The following is a 19,612-nucleotide window of genomic DNA, read 5'->3' as shown; positions in this document are numbered from 1 at the left end:
ATCTCTATTCTTTGGGGGACCAAAGAAATTGTTGGTGGGGGGAGTGTGTAGCGGGGACTGCCTGAGAGTGCTTGCAGGAGCTTGACTGGGAAGGAAAAGATTGGGACAGCTGCAGTTGGCTTTGGGTGTGGCTGGCGTGAGTGGAAGGAGGAAGGATAGAAAAGGAAAGGAAAGGAGAAGGCCGGGGTGGTTGGAGTTGGGAAGAGAAGGTCTGGAAGCTTATTTTATTTTTCTATCAAGGGTATTTTAAATAGAGGCTAGGTAGAGTGAAGTTTTATTGCTTCCTCGGTGGGAGGATATCTGAAACGGAGGCAAGCGAGAGTGTGGAGAAAGGGAGTTGGCTGGGGTTCCTAGCCTCGGTTTTTAATAATAAAGAGTAAAGGGAGGGGGGTGGTTTTGAATCCTGAGACCTGAGGAGGAATCCTAGAGAAGAAGCACCAGGAGGAGAGAGACTGGTGGTGCCAACTGTTGCTGCCAACTGTTGTTGTGGACTTTGGAGGTATCTGGACTGTGACCATCGCTGCTGGCATAGGTGCTGGGACATTGTGGGGGGAGTTGCCCTGGGGGATGAGCCATTGCCATAACATACTGGCTGTCATTGTTATTATTACCATCTGGAGCCGGGGTTTACCCCCCCCCCCATTTCATCGGACTCTGAACGATTGCTCAGGGGCTTGTTACTCCTGCTGCTAAAGCAGCCCTGAGCTGTTATATACATCTTCGGGGCATCAACCATTGTAACCGGTTAAGTTCGTGCCTGAAAGTCCTGCTTCGACAAGAAGAGCCTGCCACCCATCAATGCTGCATGAGTTCCGGTTGTAAGACATCTCACCGATCTCTAAAGAACATTACCGCAAGGCTGGACAAGGGGGGTTGTGGCTGGGAGGGCCTGGGCATTGGCGGCCTCTAAAGAGGTAGCGCTACAATATCAACAAACTACTCTTTGCAGGTGATCAGGCACTGATAACAAATACATCTCCCACAGGTGGCTGGCCATCATGCACCCTTTCCTCCATGGTACTTTAGATGCTGGGGTGCTGGTGTCCAGCCAAGGTGGCTGGATAGCATCCTTCAGATAAGCTGTTTTCTTCTATGTTCTCTGCTTGAGAAGGACTGGTCTACCACTCTGTCCCTCGAAGAGTTGCCCCACAAATGATACACAGTTGCCTCTTTCCATAGCTCCCTGCATACAAACACTCATGCATTTCCTGACACGCCCCAGAACACTATGTGTCAACCTGCTACCATTCCTTCCCTAAGACCCACAAATCTAAAGATTAATTTTGACTGTTATAGCCTACCCACACAAATGGACCATGACACTCTCCATGGTACTGCTCTCTTCATGCCCATTGTTCGTCATCATCCTGTTGGGCTCTGATGTAGCTTTTGTGAGGTAGCACATAATTCAGGACATAGGGATTCCTCTCTTCTTTTGCTTCTGCCTTCTGGCTCTCTTTTCTGTGTAGTAGCAGCTTCCTGCTTGTCAAGCTGCAACTCTTGCTAATCTGTTTGACACTCTGCCCACAGGTGCATTAATACCTCTGTACTAATCTGCATGGACACTTGTTTTAGGGATGTCCCCTTTGGATTTGCCCACCCCTGGATCTTGGGGAAGTAGTGGGGCATGGATTTGAGCCACAACCACAACAGGCCGACAGTGTACAGCTTAGCTTTCTAGGTGCTCCCTCTTTCCCCTGCAGTACAGAATCTAGGGATATAACTTGATGGTGTGGTCAGTCAGCTGGGCCACAGATGTTGGAGGAACAGTGTACATGATACAACTTTCCTTTTCCACATTACAATTTTGTGTTGCCCTTCTTTGTTGGCTATATTGCCACTTTCTCCTACTTTCTGAACTTATGTCAGAATATGTGCACGGAACAGTTGCCTCATGCATACATAGATACCTGGAAGGGTTGTGTCACCACTTTGAGAATGGGACTTTAGGAGGACAGGGGCTGGAAATGTTTCCCTATCACATCCATGGGTCTTGAAGATGTTTGTTCCTAGGAGGTGTTGAGGATTTTGAAAGTACTTACAGCCTCCAGGGCTCGCTAAGGAAACCCATCTACAGGTGCAGGTCTACGTTTGCCCTGGAGAGAAAGGAATGGAGGATGGACTTCGTCTTCCTCTTTAGCTAGAGTAATAGTTGTTGTGATGGAGGGAGAATCTGAGCTTGCCGACTGATAATATTTGGACTGTGAAACTCCCACACGGTGACAGATGTCAAGTCCAATTAAGCCGCTCGCATCTCGTTGGCAATCCAATGGGATCGCCCATTGGGTAACAACTTCGGAGGGAATCATGCCGCCTCCCCTTTGCTGGCCCTTTACTCTGCCTTTATATCCGGCCACTTCTCCAGGATAAGCCCAGCGGAACCAAACGGCAATCCAGCCGCCTCTCGCTGCAGGGCGCTCCCCTGATTTTTCTAGACAGCTGGCGGCCTTCTGCTCGGGCTCTTTCTGCTCCCGGGCTCCAAGGGCGTCAGGGGATGTTGCTGATCGCATCTTGAAGGGCCTGGGGAAGCAATCTAGTCTGGGTGCCTTTTCTCCCCCCCCCCACGCCCCCCCAAGAGTCGGGGCTGGAAGTACAGCTAGAGCTGTTCCCGGGACCTGGACGCCGCCAGCCAGACCTGCGAGCCAAGAAGGTGCCCTCCGTTTGCACAAAAGCTTTGGCTGCAACCGAGCGATCTGACTCGGCGACGACGTGTAAGCGGCAGGCCCGGCCCGAAGATCCTGCCCGCGCGCCGCCGGCTGGAAGGGCCGGAGCTTCCCTTCCTGAAGCGCTGCGTCTCTTTTGTTATTTATTGAGGTCCGGCAGAAGGAGGCGGAAGCGGCGGACGCGGCTTTCCAGCATAATTTTAAATATCAGCACAATTTAGCGTGATATACTATAGATATGCAGAGCTTTGCTTTCTTCCCCACTCCCGGGGACCGTGTTTTTTCTAATGCATTTTAATTTTCCTAGGAATCTTTTGGTCTTTTGACAATTATTCCGTCCTCCTCCATTTCTCGATCTGCGAGTTTTGAAAAGGACTCAGAACTATTTCTAGCAATAATACATTTTACTTTTTACTTCTTTTATTATATGCGGATCCCTTCTTCTTCCTCTCCTCTTCCTCCTCTAATTTATGTCTAAGATGTTATCCTCCTCGCATTTTATTTCAGGCGCAAAAGAGGTTGGAGGCGTTTAAGGCAAGATTCTCCTACAAGGTAAACTCCTTTAAAATATTAATACGTACGGGTAAAATTGGCAGCATTCCATCTAACAAACAAGAAAACGTTTTGTTTTGAGATAGACATAAATACAGACTTTAATGAAATCCATATTCCGTTCTTTGGTCTCGCACCTAAAGCAAAGTTATTAGGAATTTATTAGAAATTTATTCTGAAAACGTAAGATTCCTTTCAAGATAAAAATTAGGCAAATTCGGTTTGCTTAGAATATTTTTCGCTGCTGATCCCCACTGATCAACATTTTAAATGCAAATATTTAAAGGCTGATCATTCAAATTGGTTTTCCTCATTTAAGTATTTAAGTTCCCATGTTCGTTCAAGTTGGAACATTTTCCTTTCAAAGTTATCTACCGAAGAGGAATGTTGTTTTGATCTGGATTTTCAAATTCCTAATTATTACTACGATCCTAAGCAGACGTTTCTTCAAAGGAAAAAAGGTAGCAGCTACAAAAAGGACACGTCTCTTCGTTCTCGTTCTAGAAGCGCTCCTGAGATTGGACTATCCAGTGTGTCTACAGGAAAAAGTCACTGGAGCTGGGAAATCTATCGGGACTTTAAGTCCTTCTAGTCCATTGTTTGCCAAATAATACTTTCTATGTTTGATAGATTTTGTTTCTTCTCCCGTCCTGCTTTGCTTTTCAGTAGGTTAAGTTTACTCTTATTTCTTTGCGCTATCCATGGCTTTCCCGTTTAGCAGATTCAGAATGGTTTATATGTGTGCGTATCCTTTGACAATGAAAAGACTTAAAGCAAAAATGTATATTTTCCAACTTGGATTTTCGATAGAGGTATCTTGAAAGGATTTCTTGTCATCCATTTTCCCTATCATTAGTATCATCATCATCAACAACAACATTACCATCTCCATCCCAATATTTCCCACGTAAGACTCTCTGTTTCTAATCCCTTTCTTTTCTCAGCTTCTCCTCCTCCTTTTACTCGCTCTTGGTCACAGGTCCTCTCTCCCCCCCCTCCGCCCTTACTCCTCCCCTCCTCCAACCCAGACGCATAAGGGTGTCTCCGATTGTCTGTCGCTGCTGCATTGTTTTGGGCTTTGCCAGCCGCCAAAGCGTCTAGGAAATTCCGTGGCTTGGTTATGCTGACAGATGGAGCCCGCATCGAGCTGTAAATCCCCCCCAGCCCCGCCCCAACCTTGTTCTATGGGGGGGACACTCTTGAGCCTCGGGACTATGGTGCAGCGCAGCGGGCATTCAGGACCTGGCTCCCTGCCCCCAGCCTGTCCCTTGAGCGGTCGCTCTGGTCGATGGATACCCCCAGGCGAGTCGGCTGCCAAGCAGGCGCGACTGAAGCTGAAGAGACATTTGCCCGGAAAGGAGGCGCACGGGGACCATCGGGCAGGTCTTAGGCAGCAACGGGCCGCTGTCTATTTCCCAAAGGTCTCCGATGGGGAGCTTTAGATATACCTAGAGGGGCTCCACGTCCCTGTTCAGAAATTTTACTGAAGAACCATTAGGCGGGATGGAGGCATCCTCAGATCTGTCACATCCGGTACTACTGTTCAGTCCCTGGCCGGGCGCCCGCTGGCCAACGAGGAGAGAGGGAGAAAGAGCTGCGCCAGACAGCCACATTCTGGAGACCGAGTCCTTGTTCTGTTGTCCGGTTGTTTCCCCTTGCAGCTGAGAATTTGCTTTCTGGGGTCCCATGAAGGGTCCTTAGGTCCCGCCTCAAATTCGGGCTCATGCTACCTGTGAAAGTGGTGCAAACAAGAACCAACCGGCAGCAGTTCGGACCCGTTCCTCCAAAGCCAGGAGATCAGAAAGAGCTCAAAACTCTCTTGAGGCTCTTTGGGAAAATAACTGATTGCTACACGGCCGGGCGCAGGAAAAACCTCCTAACCCAGACAAGACTAGTTCGACGGGCAGGATGTGTCGCCTTTGAATGGCCGAGGAGTCAAGAAAAACAGATACAGTTTCACAAGGGTCTCGCTGAAAAGACCCCTCTGAGATAAGTCACTGCTGCTTATCTTACAGGGAAAGCAATCAGGACCTTTAAAGGAAACCAGAATGTTGAAAACACCTACTGGCGGTCCTTTTAGGAAAATGCCTAACATTTTGAACCGAGGTGTAAATGAAAAATAGTCATGTTGATTACAATAGAAACAATACAGTGTTGCACTGCCTTCTCAGATAAGGATAAAAGTTCCTACAAAACACTTCAATTAAGTTTCCCACTATATTTGCTCTCCAGTTGATCCAATCACTATGTAATAATCACTAGATCGTAATATCTTTATTAAATGAGACCTTTCTTTAACGAAAACCTTTTTTTACGAAAACGAAAACCTTTTTTTAACGAAAGCCAGGATGTTATGGCGTTTCGGAGGAGAGCTGATAGCGGAATAAAAAGGAAATCATAATGACAACGGGCTGTAGCCGGACGGGCGGCGGCCGAAGTCCGCTCGGGAGGCCGCTTCTGCTTTTGCAAGGCTTCCCGTAGTTAGCAGCCTCCCTCCCTCCCTATCGCGCCACCCCAGTCAAAGGCGGCCAGCAGCCTCTTTTCACACCCAGCCTTGGCAGCTCAAGCGAGCCTCCTCGCCAGGCCTGCTTGCAGCAGCAGCAGCAGCAGCTCCCTTCGACGTCCAAAATCTTCAACCGGCCTCGCCGGCTCGTGCGCGCGAAGTAAGCGGCAGGCACACGCGATCAACCCGGCCCAGGCTCCCCAGATGCACCCGCGGACTCCCGCCGGGAGCTTCGGACAAAAGCTGCGGTACCTTGATCAGGGCAGGGAGGGACGGACGGGTGGCGGGGAAGGCGGGCGGACGAAGGGCGCAAGCCGGTGTGCTTGGCTCCCTTCCGCCCATCACGAGCCGGGCGGGGGAGCACACGCAACGGACAGCACTGACTGACCTCCCGTGTTTATTTTTATGATGATGATGATTTGCCTCCTCGCCCGGCAGATGATGCTGAGCCCAGACCAGGCCGTGGACTCGGACCACCTGTCGTCAGCGCCGTCCGACCCGGAGTCCCTGGAAGCCAAGGGGCTGCGGAGCTGCTGCGCTTCCGACTTGGAGGCGCCAAACGGCGAGGGCGCAGGAGGCGGTCGCTCAGCGGCCCATCCGCCGCAGCCGCTGAGCCGTGAGGAGAAGCGGCGGCGCCGTCGAGCCACGGCCAAGTATCGGTCGGCCCACGCCACACGGGAGCGCATCCGCGTGGAGGCTTTCAATTTGGCCTTTGCCGAGCTGCGCAAGCTGCTGCCCACCCTGCCTCCGGACAAGAAGCTCTCCAAGATCGAGATCCTGCGCTTGGCCATCTGCTACATATCTTATCTCAACCATGTCCTAGACGTGTAGGGCAAGCGCCCGGGGACCAGGGCTCGCGGGGAAGGACGACAGGCACGGTGGACAGGCCGCCGGGTCCCTCCGGAGCCGTGTCCGTCGGGGCTGGGCCTTGCCGACAGCGCTCCTTCCCCAGGTCAACCCCCTCCCCGAGGCTCCCTGTCTTGGAGGGAGGGGCGGTCTCGACCTGCCCCTTCCTTCAGCTCCCTCCCGCCTCAACGTTTCCCCAGGATAGGGTCCCCTTTCAGCAAAGTTTCGAGAACCCGGCGGAAGCTCAGCTGGAGACCCCTTGGCTTTAAGCTCGTGCCTTAAAGGGCTTTCCTGACTCAGGCCCGAAAAGAGAAACTTGAAATGGAAGTTTTCCCTCCGGGGATTTGGATGGAGAGTTGACTTCCCCCCGGGCCGCTCAAAACAGGAGCACATCTTGTGTGGAAGGTGGGGTTCTTTTCTTATGAAACAAACAGAGTGATAACACAGACTGTCAAGTGCCCCTTTCTTTGTATCCAAAAATAATAAAGATCTCATTTACTTGTGACCTTAATGTATGGCCCATGAGTGCAGTTAAAAATAATTTATTTTTTAATTTAAGTAGCAAAAGTAGACTATTTTTCCCCCAAGACAATTTTTTAATTTTTGAGGGTGATTAAGTTTTTGTGTTGAAGACTTTGTGCCAACTGGGTTTCTATAGTCAAGTGTTTACATTTTCTTCTGTGGAATAAATATCTGGTTCTGGAAGTGTTCATTGGAAACCAGATTGTGGTTTTCATTTTGTTCTGATTTTATTGCACCAATGCCCTCTTTTTAAACGTATTTTATATATTTGGACTTGTCCTTGATAACTTTTTATTTATTTTGTGTGTGTGGAATCAAAATAATAGCAGTTTACTTGAAGATTTTATTTTCAAATAGAAATTAAAATGTTTGTTGTTATTCTGATCTGTAATTCTGTCTAAAGACGTATTTTGGAAATAATTGATAAGGGAATAGTTTTGTTTGTCTGTCTTTGTATTACAAATTTTCCATATAAGGAAAAACAGGAGTACTTTCTTTTATGACAACCAAAAAAATTGCAAGCAGAAAATGTTATATGCTGTTTTGCTGTGAAACTTTTAAAAAGTACATCTGGGTCAGGGGAGAGAACATATCTGTTATCCAAAGATTTTAGTCTTTTTCAGGGTTTTTTGGTGTGTGTGTGTGTATGTGTGCGTGTGCGCGTATGTATGTTGCTTTGTATAAAGCAATATTTTGTAGTGCAAATAGAGAAAACTGGTTTTTATCCAAACTTTTTTTCATATCTCTCATGAATGGTACACTGTTTTGCATATAAATAAAAGTATCCAATAAAACTGATTTTCTTTTTTTTCTGTTGTAAAAGAAACAAAAAAGAAAAGACAATGAATCTATTACATCTGGAATTCAATCCAATATCACATAATACTTGATCAATGATAAATACATAGAGATAGATAGTTGATGGATAAGATAGATAGATAGATAGATAGATAGATAGATAGATAGATAGATAGATAGATAGATAGATAGATAGATGATAGATAGATAGATAGATAGATAGATGTGTATGTGTGAGAGAGGGAGAGAGAGGGAGAGAGAGAGAGAAATTGTTATACAATATACAAATATATTTCCTTTCTTCTTCTTCTATATTCCTTCACTTAGAAACTAGGTTTTCCTGTACAGTATTTGCTGAAGGCTATTAATATCCTTTCAATCTATGGAAAAATATGACAAACAGAAAGCAATGTTGGGTTAGATGGGACATTTGGTCAATGCTCTTCAAATAAAACCTGAATTCAACCTCTAATGCCATGATGAATGAAATAACACCATGTTTAAAGATGAGGTGCTGGAGTTGGTAAGCTTTTGGTTCTAATTTTATGTCAAACACAAGTTCATTACAACTTTTAAGTATCCAAGGCTGTTTCTCACTAATCACCTATATCGTAGCATCACCTGCCAATAATCATCATTGAAAAGATACGAAAGCTGTTCTCACTGCTGTTATTTTGACACCATTATTGGATGACTCTAAAAGATGGTATAGGTCACTAGTGGGGAAATAAGTTGACAGACTGTCCTCCCAATAACCTGAATTAGATATGGGGATAATACTACTGTCATTTTACCTGACAATTATTAAAATATGGAGCACAACAAATGATTGCTATTAAAGAAGGAATAACACAAAATGAAAAGAGACAAGGAAAAGGAATGGGATGGGATGGGATACAGGACTATTCCTCATGGTTGCGGGAATGTGGTTCCCTCCAGTCTTAGATATGGCAGAAAAATATGCAAGGGTAAATAGCTGCCTCAGTAATTGAGCACTATTTTGCCTTTATTATGGGCTGCTGCTATCCTTACACATTTAATGTGGGACAAATAAAAAAAGTATCTGACAGATTGCCCCAGCTCTGTTTTCCCTTCCAACAAGTCTTACTTGCAGGCAGGAAATAAGTGTGGAGTGAAGCAGGGTTGGGCAAATATAGGCAGGTGTCTGGACAAACAGTTTAGCAATCTTCCAAGGTGTCCTAAAAACAGATGACAAAAATGTGGCTGTCAGGTGGGCTACCTTTGCACATGAAGTAGCAATGGAATCCCAAATGATAGATCATTGGAATGGAGCATCTCCATGGTTCCAGCATGTTACCTGAATTAAATGAGGAAGCACATAGAACTCTTATTAATTTCACTTCTATGAAAAGAAGTGAAATGGAAGAAGTGAACTCTGGAATGGTTACAATGATTTACAAACTATTACAAAGAATCAGGAGAGGTTTGAACGTAATATGTTAAGATGAAATGTATTGAGATTCCAAGTATAAAAGAATAACAGATTGATATGACACAGGTAATTGATGAAATTGATGTGACACAGGTATCCCAAATCGTTGGGCTACAAGGGAATGTGCTGTGCCATGGTTGGCAGAGCCCAAGAACTGCCTAAGGTGTAAGCAAAATGGTATTGAAATAGGCAAAAATCCTCTTCTTCCAAGTAATGGAAAAAACCCAGGAAAAAGTAGTCATGCAAAATTCCTTCTCAGCAAGCCAGTTTTTAAAATACCATAGTATTCATTATGGTAGAACCAGAAGCAAACAGCTTGTAGAGGCTAGCTATTTCCCAGACCACCTGTGCAATACAGGACTAATATTAATATTGTTTTCAAACACAGATCTAGCATGCTATCAAAAGAGCATTGCATTTGTTTATATAAAGAAGTTGTATGATACTTGATCAGCAAATGGCCTTGGGAAGTAATACCTGAAGAATGCAAATGAGAAGGCATGCCCACAGCAGCCCAAAGTGTCCAACAGAAGCTGGATTAGTTCCAGTCTGTGACTGCACCAGGAATTTTATTTAATTACTTAGGCTACATTGTGTCCAGATTTAAAATTATTTGGGAGGAGAGAAAAAAAGCACTATATTAAATCTGCAACTGCTAAGTTCAACTTCAAGCTCCCCCCACTATGGACTGGATTTGAGAAAGAGGCAATGGACATGTCAATTAAAAGTAGTTTACATATCATTTTCCTACCACAATTAGAGGGAACTAAAATTAAACCCACAGTCAATTTAGAATGTGTGGGACAGAAAGAGAAGTTGCATAGAATTAATGTCAAAAATGAGGAGCTGAAAAGTAAAACATAAAGATTACAAAACAAAATAATGAAATACATAAATTTCTTGAATTTATGAGTAAGCAAGCAAAGCTTAAGTGAGATAAGGTAACCATCTTAAAATTAAACTAATAATAAATAGCTTGAAAATCATTACCAATTATCTGTAAAATAAATACAGCTTGAGGCTTGCTTGAAAGATAAGAAGATTATAGGAACAAATTCTGGATTTTGTTTTGTTTTATAGAATCATAGGACTGGAAGGGACCTTGGAGATTTCTAGTCCAACCCCCTGCTCAAAGCAGGAGTCCTTATACCATCCCAGTCAAATGGTTGGCCATTCTATTTTTGAAAACTTCCAGTGATGGAGCACCCACAACTTCAGGAGGCGTGCTGTTTTGTTGATTAATTGTTCTCTCCTTTGGTAAAGGTTTTTTTTTTTTTTGCTAACAGTGCACAAATCCATTACACAATTACAACAGGGACATTTAAATTGACTTAAAGTATTTTACCTACATTGGATTAAAAGGAATCTCTGATAAGCAATTTTGGGCAATGAAAGAAAAAGTTTAGAAACCACTAATTTAATAGATTTGTGCACAAGGTTTGAATTAGATGACCTATGGGACCCTTTCAGCTCATATATCCTGAAATAGAAGTATTTGAATAAGCTCTGATTTGTTTAAATGAGAAATAAAACATGGAAAATAGAAAGCTGCTTGACTGGAAGTGCTGTTATTACCCAACAGAAATTGCAAGGTTATGTCCTAATCCTCAGATCTTCATGCAGCAATGAGACAATAAATACTAAAATATAGACAAATATTTCTGTACCTGTACTCCTTCAAAACTTCACAACCACAAAATTGACAAGTCATCAATTTTGTCAACTAGTTTGAAAATGTGAAGTTCATATTTGCACTGGGTACTGTAGCTGTACTTTTAAATTACAGGTACAGCTTTCTTTATGTAAAGAAAGACTTATCTGATCAAATCAACAGTCCATTGGGCCTGAAGCTACCAACATTTTCTATGGAAGGATTCTAGTAACTGGAAATCAGTAGTTCATTGTCTCTGCACAGAGATGTTCAGTACAGCACTTCCATGCCTTCCGCTTTGAACCGAGTTGGTCAGGGATTATTACACTGCGGAGAGTAGTCCTCAATTTATGCCTGGTCACTTAAATCGACTGTTCGAAGTTACAGCATACCCCCCCCCAAAGGGACACACGTAGAAAGTGCAAATAACCAGAACTACATGTGTAGAGTTCAATTTGTTGTTCTATGCCTGTTTCACAGGAATCTCCCCAAACTGCCAGCTTTCACTGGGGAAAAACTGCATAAGGCTCAAAGGCATTCAAGGGGAATCAGACCTTGTCCTCTTGTATTTATATAATGAGTTCAGACTAATTCCCTACTTGATCCTTCCTCCCAATTGGGAGGGCTGCTCTCCAACATCATGACATAGTTTCAAAGTTCTGATGTTGATTCACACACACCCCATGATCACGTGACTGTCATGATTTATAATTGCTAGACTCAATTATGGTCATAAATGGAGAACTATCTATAGCTTTTATTTGTCCTGGATTGACTGCTATGAATAATATTTGCTAGGAGACATTTCATAAAGTTCCATGAAATCTAACTGGTGGGTAAGACAGGCTATATTTTTATTTTGCTGCTACATTGGGCTCTTGCTTACTTACATACTGACCTGTATATTACTCAGAGAAAGAGAGAGAAAGATCCCATACATAAAGCATTAATTTTGGTGCTTATAAGTTTCTATGGCTTGTCAGGTGGAATGTGAGGGCACGGATCTTTTATCACCTTATCCTCTTTTAAATGGAATTCAATTAGATAAATTCATTTAGAACAGCCACAAACAATTATATTATTTAGAATTGTGAGAAAATGCAAGAGTTATTTATAACTATTTTATAAAAAAAATCAGGAAAGGAAAAGTAATTTGTCTTAGACCCTGAAGGTGGACAGTCTGAGTTCCAAATAAAAATCTGCTCCTTTAAATATTTTTCAATCAAGATCACCCAGGGGGTAGTGAAATGAAAGCAGGGGAGATTATATTTCAGCTCCCACTGCTCTTCTCATCTGTTTTTCAGGCTATTTTTTAACATGGGTTTAAACACACACAGCCTGTGCTTAAAAAGACCACAACTCCACAGAGTATGCAGTGAAGATAAACCCTTCTTAGTTCGTCAATTCTTCAGCACTCGTTTCTTGTGCTGATTCAGAGATGCTGCACAGCCTCTCTTCATTTTGTGGACCATCAGTAGTGACGAGGTCTGCCTAGAGAATTAGGGATTTTTCCCACTTGATTACCCCTATCTGGGAACTCTCCCTCCATAGATCAACTATGGTGTCTGATCCACAAACTGGTGGGTCTTCCTATCAAAGCAGATGATCTCTTTCCCCCCCTGCCCCCCGCGCTGCTTGATCAGTCATCTCAGTACCAGGTTTTGACCAGATATAAATTCATGGGTTTAACCACCTGTCAAAATGCATCTCCCTGAACCCAAACATGTACAGAAAGCAATTAGTGACTATTTTTCCCACCAGTGGGTGATACACAGTAGGAGAGGAAATGAATCTGGGGAATACATTAGAGTCTGTTTCCTTCAGTTGTCCTGAATTAAATCTTGACAAGTCTTGACAGTCAGGGCAGAGCAATGTGTGCTAACAAAGTGTTGCCATTGCAAGAACTGGAGAAAAGCCACCCTCAAACCCTTTCTTTAAGAGGGGCTCGCCTTTCATAATTTGCCAGTGTGCTGCTTGGGAACTCTTGATGGAGGACTACTACCACATGGAAATAGTAAGAGGAATGTTTTATTTGTGTCTGTGTTTGGAGGTTTAGGAAGTGCTCTTGGTGATGCTGATCCCCTAATTCATGGAAAGTTTTTGAGAAACTTTGGGAGCTTCAGAATACATAAAACACTTTGAAAGCTTTAATTTTAAATAGTTTGTTATGATCTTAGAATTATTTCAGCCTGAAATAAAGTTTGGAAAAAGCAATATAAAAGCAAATAATGAAATCTTAAGACCTGGAAGGAGACACTTAAATATTTGACTCCAACCCCTTGTTCAGTGTAAAAATCCAAATTATTGCCTCTGAGACGGATGGATGTCTAGCTTTCGCTTGAACAAATCTTGTGGAGTAATTGGTTCCAATGTTGAACTGCTGTTACTGTTACCAAGTTTGTCTGCCTACTAAAACCTATCATTTTATATCCTGCACTGCGAAATAATAGATATCAGATTTTCTTCAGTCTGACATCTTTTCATACATTTAAACAGTGCTATCATAATTACCCACCCCAATCTTCTCAAATATAAAATTGCTTGGATCCTTCAATCTTTTTTTTTTTTTCCAAAGTTTACATTTTACCTTTAATCTTCTTTGGTTTTCCTTGAACCAGTTTTTTAAATGCTTCATTGAGTATAGTACCTAGAACTGGACACAATACATAAGATGGAGTAGGATTAACAAAAAATAAAGTAGTAAATTTAGAAATATACTCTGTTAACACAGCCTAAAGTTGCATTTATCTTTTTTGTACATATCCCATTCCTAATTCATATTCTCTATCTAATCCATTACTATTAAATTAAAGGCCTGGAGACGAAAACATGAAGAATGGTTGCATGATTTGGGGATGGCCAGTCTAGAGAAAAGAAGGACTAGGGCACGGGTCAGCAACCCGCGGCTCTGGAGCCGCATGTGGCTCTTTGAGCCTTCTCCTGCGGCTCCCAGCTTCCTGGGAGCCGCAGGAGAAGAGAGAGAGAGAGAGAGAGAGAGAGCCGCAGGAGAAGAGAGAGAGAGAGAGAGAGAGAGAGGCACTTGCGCTTCCTCTTTCTCTCTCTCTCTCTCTCTCTCTCTCTGTGTGTGTGTGTGTGTGTGTAAAGAGAGTGGCCTTACACTGTTCTCCAACGAGCTGACAAGCTTATTGGGTGGGGCTCCTGCCTTGGCTGCATCTCTTCAGGAAGCAGGAAGCAGGAAGAGAACCAGCCCAATAAGAATGTGTGTCAGCTTCTTGGAGAACAGCGTGAAGCCAGCTTGACAGGTGAGCAGAAGATTGGAGAGAGGGAGGGGGGAAAGAGAGAGAGGGAGAGGAGAGAGAGAGGGGGAGAGAGAGGGAGGAAGAGAAAGAGAGAGAGAGGGAGAGAGAAAAAGAGAGAGATGGGGAGAGAGAGGGAGGGAGAGAAAAAGAGAGGGAGAGAGAAAAAAGAGAAAGAGAGGGAGAGGGGGGAGAGGAGAGGAGAGGGAGAGGGAGAGGAGGGGGAAAGAGAGGGAGAGGGAAGGAGAGAGAGAAAAGAGAGAGAGAGAGGGAGGGAGAGAGAGAGAGAACTCATGCATAGCACCCTCTATTTCTTTTTAATTAAACTCTTCAATCGAGCCCCCGCCTCCAGCGCGCATGCGCACACGCAAGTTTTGCAGCTCCCAGTGTTTTCTTTTCTGTGAGAAACGGGTTCAAGTGGCTCTTTGAGTGTTTATGGTTGCCGACCCCTGGACTAGGGGGACATGATAGCAGTGTTCAAGTATTTGAGAAGCTGCCACAAGGAGGAACAGGTCAGTTTATTTTTCAAACCACCAGAAGGTAAGACAAGAACAATGGATGGAAACTAATCAAGGAGAGAAGCAACCCGGAATTAAGGAGAAATTAGGACAATTAACCAGTGGAACAGTTTGCCTTCAGAATTTGTAGGTACTTCATCACTCGAGGTTTTTAAGAAGAGACTGGACAACCACTCGTCTGAAATGATATAGGGTCTCCTGCTTGAGCAGGGGGCTGGACTAGAAGACCTCCAAGGTCATTTCCAGCTCTATTCTGATTCTGATTCTAATATTCTTAAATATATAATCTTGTGAGCTACCCTGCAAATTATTACAAGACCATGTGGAATTTATTCCTAGAATGTTTCCATAGATACTGTTACTAAACCAATATTCCCCATTCTGTATTTATAAATTTGATTTTTGTTTCCTAAGTAAATAATTTTCCATTTGTCTCAGTTAAATCTCATTTTGACATTTTTCAGTTTATTTCACTAATTTAACAGGATTGCCTAAATTTTATTTCTGTCTTCTAGGGTTATCTGGACAAATTTTGTGTCATTTAAAAATTTAACAAGCATCCCTTCTATCACTTCACACAGCCATTAATTAAAATACTGATGTATGCAAAAATGAACCTTATGGCACCATACTATATTTGATCCTTCTCTATGATTTTACAAAGGACCATTCATAACTACTCTCAGAACAGTTTTAAAGCCTGCTGTATATTCATTTATGCCATCCAGCCAGTGAGAGCCCATCCAGAGATGAAAGGACTTGCAAGGGAAAGTGCTGTGGTTGGCCTCCTTTAATTTTATTTTAAATGTTTATTATGTTTTGTTTTGATTCCTTTGTTTTGTATTTTTAATTATATTCAAGTAATCCAGAATTGCCTTTGCAAATTGAGCAGCCATATAAATCCAATGACTGGGTGACTGACTGAATAAATAAATGATTATTAGCTAACTTGCTAATTACAACATTGTGGGCTACTGTTAAATGTCTGTATTAGTTCTGAAGCTGAGAAGGCAAGAACCAGCACTACTCAGGTCAGAGAATCAAACTCCCAAACTCAAGGCTAAGAAAAGAATGACCAAGAAACTGCTGACTCAGAATGGCAGGGAAAAAAAATATTTGGGCTGATCCATGTACACAACACACACACGTGCCTCCAATATAAAAAAAGAGGGAAAAGAAGGTCCAGGAAACTATAGGCCAAACAGTTTAATAATACTTGGGAAAATCCTAGAAAAGATAATAAAGTGCAGATTTGTGACCACCTAGAAATGAACAAGGTGATTACTAAAAGCCAGCATAAGTTTGTTAAAATTAGATCATGCCAGACTAGCCTTATTGCATTTTTTGAAAAAGTGATTAAATTAGTGGATCAGGAAAATGCTGTGAATATAGTATATTTCGACTTCAGCAAGGTATTTGACAAAGTAGACCACAACCTACTTCTTGGTAACCTAGAAAAATGTGGGATAGATGGCATCACCACCAGATGGATTTGTAGCTGGCTGAGAAACCGTACTCAACTTGTAGTCCTTAATGGAATTACATCTACACGGAGGGAAGTAAGCAGTGGGGTACCACAAGATTCCATCTTAGGCACAGTACTCTTCAACATCTTCATAAATGATTTTGATGGGGAGATAGAAGGGGAACTCATCAAATTTGCAAATGACACCAAACTGGGGGGAATTGCTAGCACTTTGGAAAACAGACTCAACATTCAGAAGGATCTTGACAGACTTGAACATTGGACTCTATCCAACAAGATGCAATTCAGTGGTGAGAAAAGTAATGTCCTGCACTTAGGCAGGAAAAAAAATCAAATGCATACGTATAGAATAGGTGGTATATCTGGCTCAACAGTAGTAACTTTGAAAGGGATCTAGGTGTCCCAGTGGACCACCACTTAAGTATAAGACAACAGTGTGCCGAAGCTGCCAAAAAGATAAATACAGTCCTAAGCTACATCAGCAGAGGGATAGCATCAAGATCATGAGAAATATACCACTTTATATCACACTATGCTAAGTTAGCAGAAAATGGGCATGGAAGAATCCATCTGGGTACACAGGCGAAATTGACTGCATCATGTAAATGTAATTGTACTGTCATCAATCATTTTAACATTGGAAATGATCATAGAATGGTATGAACTAAAGTGAAGATAGACTATCAAAAAGAGCGTAGGAAAATGATAAAGACATCATGAAAAACAAAAATAAAGAGTGATAAGCTGTTAGAGGAGAACAGCAATTTTGAGATTAATCTATCAAATCGCTTTGCTCTATTGTAAGATTTGGAAGAGATGAGGAAATAGTCAAAAACATCCTTAAATCTGCTACCTCTATAGGACTTCTGGCAAAACACTTTGTACAGTCAAAAATCTCTGATGAAACTATTGACTTAATGAAAAAACAATGGACAATGAAGAATACCGGAAGTTTCACTAATAAACTGGAGTACGTTGAACTTTGCAAGACCATAAGAAAACGTATCCAAGAAGAAACGTGTCAGTTTAATATGAAGCTTGTGAAAAAGGCAATTGAAGAAAACAAAGAGATTAATAGAGCAAAATTCAGGCTTATAAATATAAGAAAAAAGGTTTTTGCATTAAAACGTGTGTAGAACAAGACAGGAAATTTTAGAAATAATTGGAAAATTCTATTCAGAGCTATAAAAAGATCAAGATCACTCAAAAGTAACAACACTCACAAAAGAGGAAATGCCAGATATCATAGTGAAGGAAGCATCAAGTGCCATAAAATCATTGAAAAATTGCAAAGTTTCAGGAAATGATTGCGCTACTGTTGAAATGCTGAAAGCTGGTGGTCACAATTTACATAAGATACTAGCAAAACTATACTCAAGATGCCTCAGAAAAGAAAAAATACCTGATGCATGGAAAAATGCTGAAGAAAGGGGCCCAAGATGATTTAAAGATGTCGCCCAATAAGCCTTCTTTCAGCCATCTACAAGTTTTTCACCAACAATAACAACAAGAAAATTGAGAACATTAAATGATGCACAGCCAAAGGAGCAGGCAGGGTTCAGAAGTGACTGTAGCACAATGGATCACATCCAGATTGTTCAGCAAGTCATTAGTTCTTGAATGTGAGATTATTGAATGCATAATATTTATAGCAATGCCTGCTCCTATGATTTGTAGTTTGTGGAAATCAAGATATATTATACAGTATTTACAACATTCACTCTCAGGAAATTATGCAATCAAAAATGAAGCTGATTAGGCAAAAATCTTATCCCATGTTCATAAGCAAAAGCTTATGAACATGGGATAAGTGTAAAAAATATTAACAGTTAAATTGCTACATGGTTATTGACTAAAAAAAACTTAGAAGAAAGAAATCTCGAATATACGGGATATACATTATTGGATGCTGTTAGAGGGAAAACATCTTCTATGTGTGATTTTTAAAAATTCTTTGCCATATCTAATCTTGAATCTGCTAGAGAATGTGGGCCGGGAAGAGTCTAATCTCTGTCCTGTTACAAAATATATAGAATGGTAGATGCAATATTAGATATTCTCCTTTCCCCCATCTTTGAAGATAGGAGGAAACAAGGCATAATTTAAATGGGAATATCTTAAGGTTAGAGAAGTGACTTCAATTAGAATATTGTATCCTATTTCATAAACTGAAAGTGAAGATAAGGTGGAAGAGAGGAGGGAAAGGCAGTGATGGGAGGGAGACAAAGGAAAAACAGAGTGGCAAATTGGCATGTAATCCTGAACATTTTTCAAGCAACAAAACAAAGGAAGGGATTATCAGTTTTTCTTGAAAAAGCAATTTCTTTTCAGAATTATCTGGCACCAATAGGCTCTATTTACATTACTAAGTGGTGGTTTGGCAGAACAATACCCATTAAATATCATTCAAGTTTACTTATTATTTAAATTATTCCCTTCCCACTTTTAGCTTTGGTCACGACTACCTACCAATGATACACAATCCCTGGAAGATCCAAAAAGCAAATACAGCTCTTATAGGCTATTATCTAGGAATAACACCTAATCAATTGAAACATTAATTTTGCTTTAAAAGATACAATAACATAACCAACAGAAGCTGGATAATTTTGCACTGTAAAATTACAGGTAAACCTTTATACCAATATCTGCAAGCATCTTTAAAAACGTGTACAGCAGTGGTGTGAGGGAAACCAGAAATCAATTTTGGGGGGACAAATCAGTAGCTTCCATATAATCAGTTATGCTATTAAAATCAGCAAGATGGTAGAGCAGTGTTTCTCACCTTTGGCAACTGTAAAATATGTGGACTTCAATTCCCAGAATTCCCCAGTTTGCAATGGTAACAGACTTTGCAAGTTTATTCCTTGTAGATATTTGAGACTATACTATATTATTTTTTAATTCCATATTATTTACATTTCTTATTATTCCTTTAATATATTTTACCTATCTTTTGTCTTTTTCTTACCCTTTCTCTGTTTGTATAATCTTGGTACCCGATCATATAGATATTTTATTACATAATTTTTTTTTAGCCTTCCTTCCTTCCTTCCTTCCTTCCTTACTTAAAAAATCTCTCTGTAATCTCTCACTGGGTTTCAGATTTGTCTTTGGCTGTTCCTTAGCTTGGGATGAACCTCTCTACTTCCCTTGGGATGGAGGCAGGTGTTGCTTCAGTCGAGCGCATGCAACCAAATTACAGGACCGTCTGTCATCTCTTATGGGAAATGAAGAAGAGAGGGAGGGAGGGGGGAGGGAGGGTGGAAGCCACTTCTTCAGAAAGAAAAGCAGATTGGTGCTGATAGCAGGATGAAAACATAAGTCTCTTTAATCCACAATCGGCTCCACCCCAAAATATTT

At 41.9% G+C, this 19,612-nt stretch overlaps 1 protein-coding gene across 1 annotated transcript; it reads left to right on the top strand.

The window, feature by feature from the left end:
- The first annotated feature begins 6,156 nt into the window (after nt 1-6,156).
- Nucleotides 6,157-6,549, top strand: NHLH2 (nescient helix-loop-helix 2). The gene has a single exon (XM_015818082.1). It carries the CDS (start codon nt 6,157-6,159, stop codon nt 6,547-6,549), a length of 393 nt encoding a protein of 130 aa, XP_015673568.1.
- The last annotated feature ends 13,063 nt before the right edge of the window (nt 6,550-19,612 follow it).

Source organism: Protobothrops mucrosquamatus, unplaced genomic scaffold (genome assembly GCF_001527695.2).
Source record: "Protobothrops mucrosquamatus isolate PMUCROS unplaced genomic scaffold, P.Mucros_1.0 scaffold677, whole genome shotgun sequence".
Lineage (NCBI taxonomy): Eukaryota > Metazoa > Chordata > Lepidosauria > Squamata > Viperidae > Protobothrops > Protobothrops mucrosquamatus.
This window is presented reverse-complemented; position numbering and strand designations above follow the sequence as displayed.

What these genes read in the sequence shown, in the direction of transcription:
- NHLH2 (XM_015818082.1), top strand. Translation starts at nt 6,157, where the DNA reads ATGATGCTGAGCCCAGACCAGGCCGTGGACTCGGACCACCTGTCGTCA.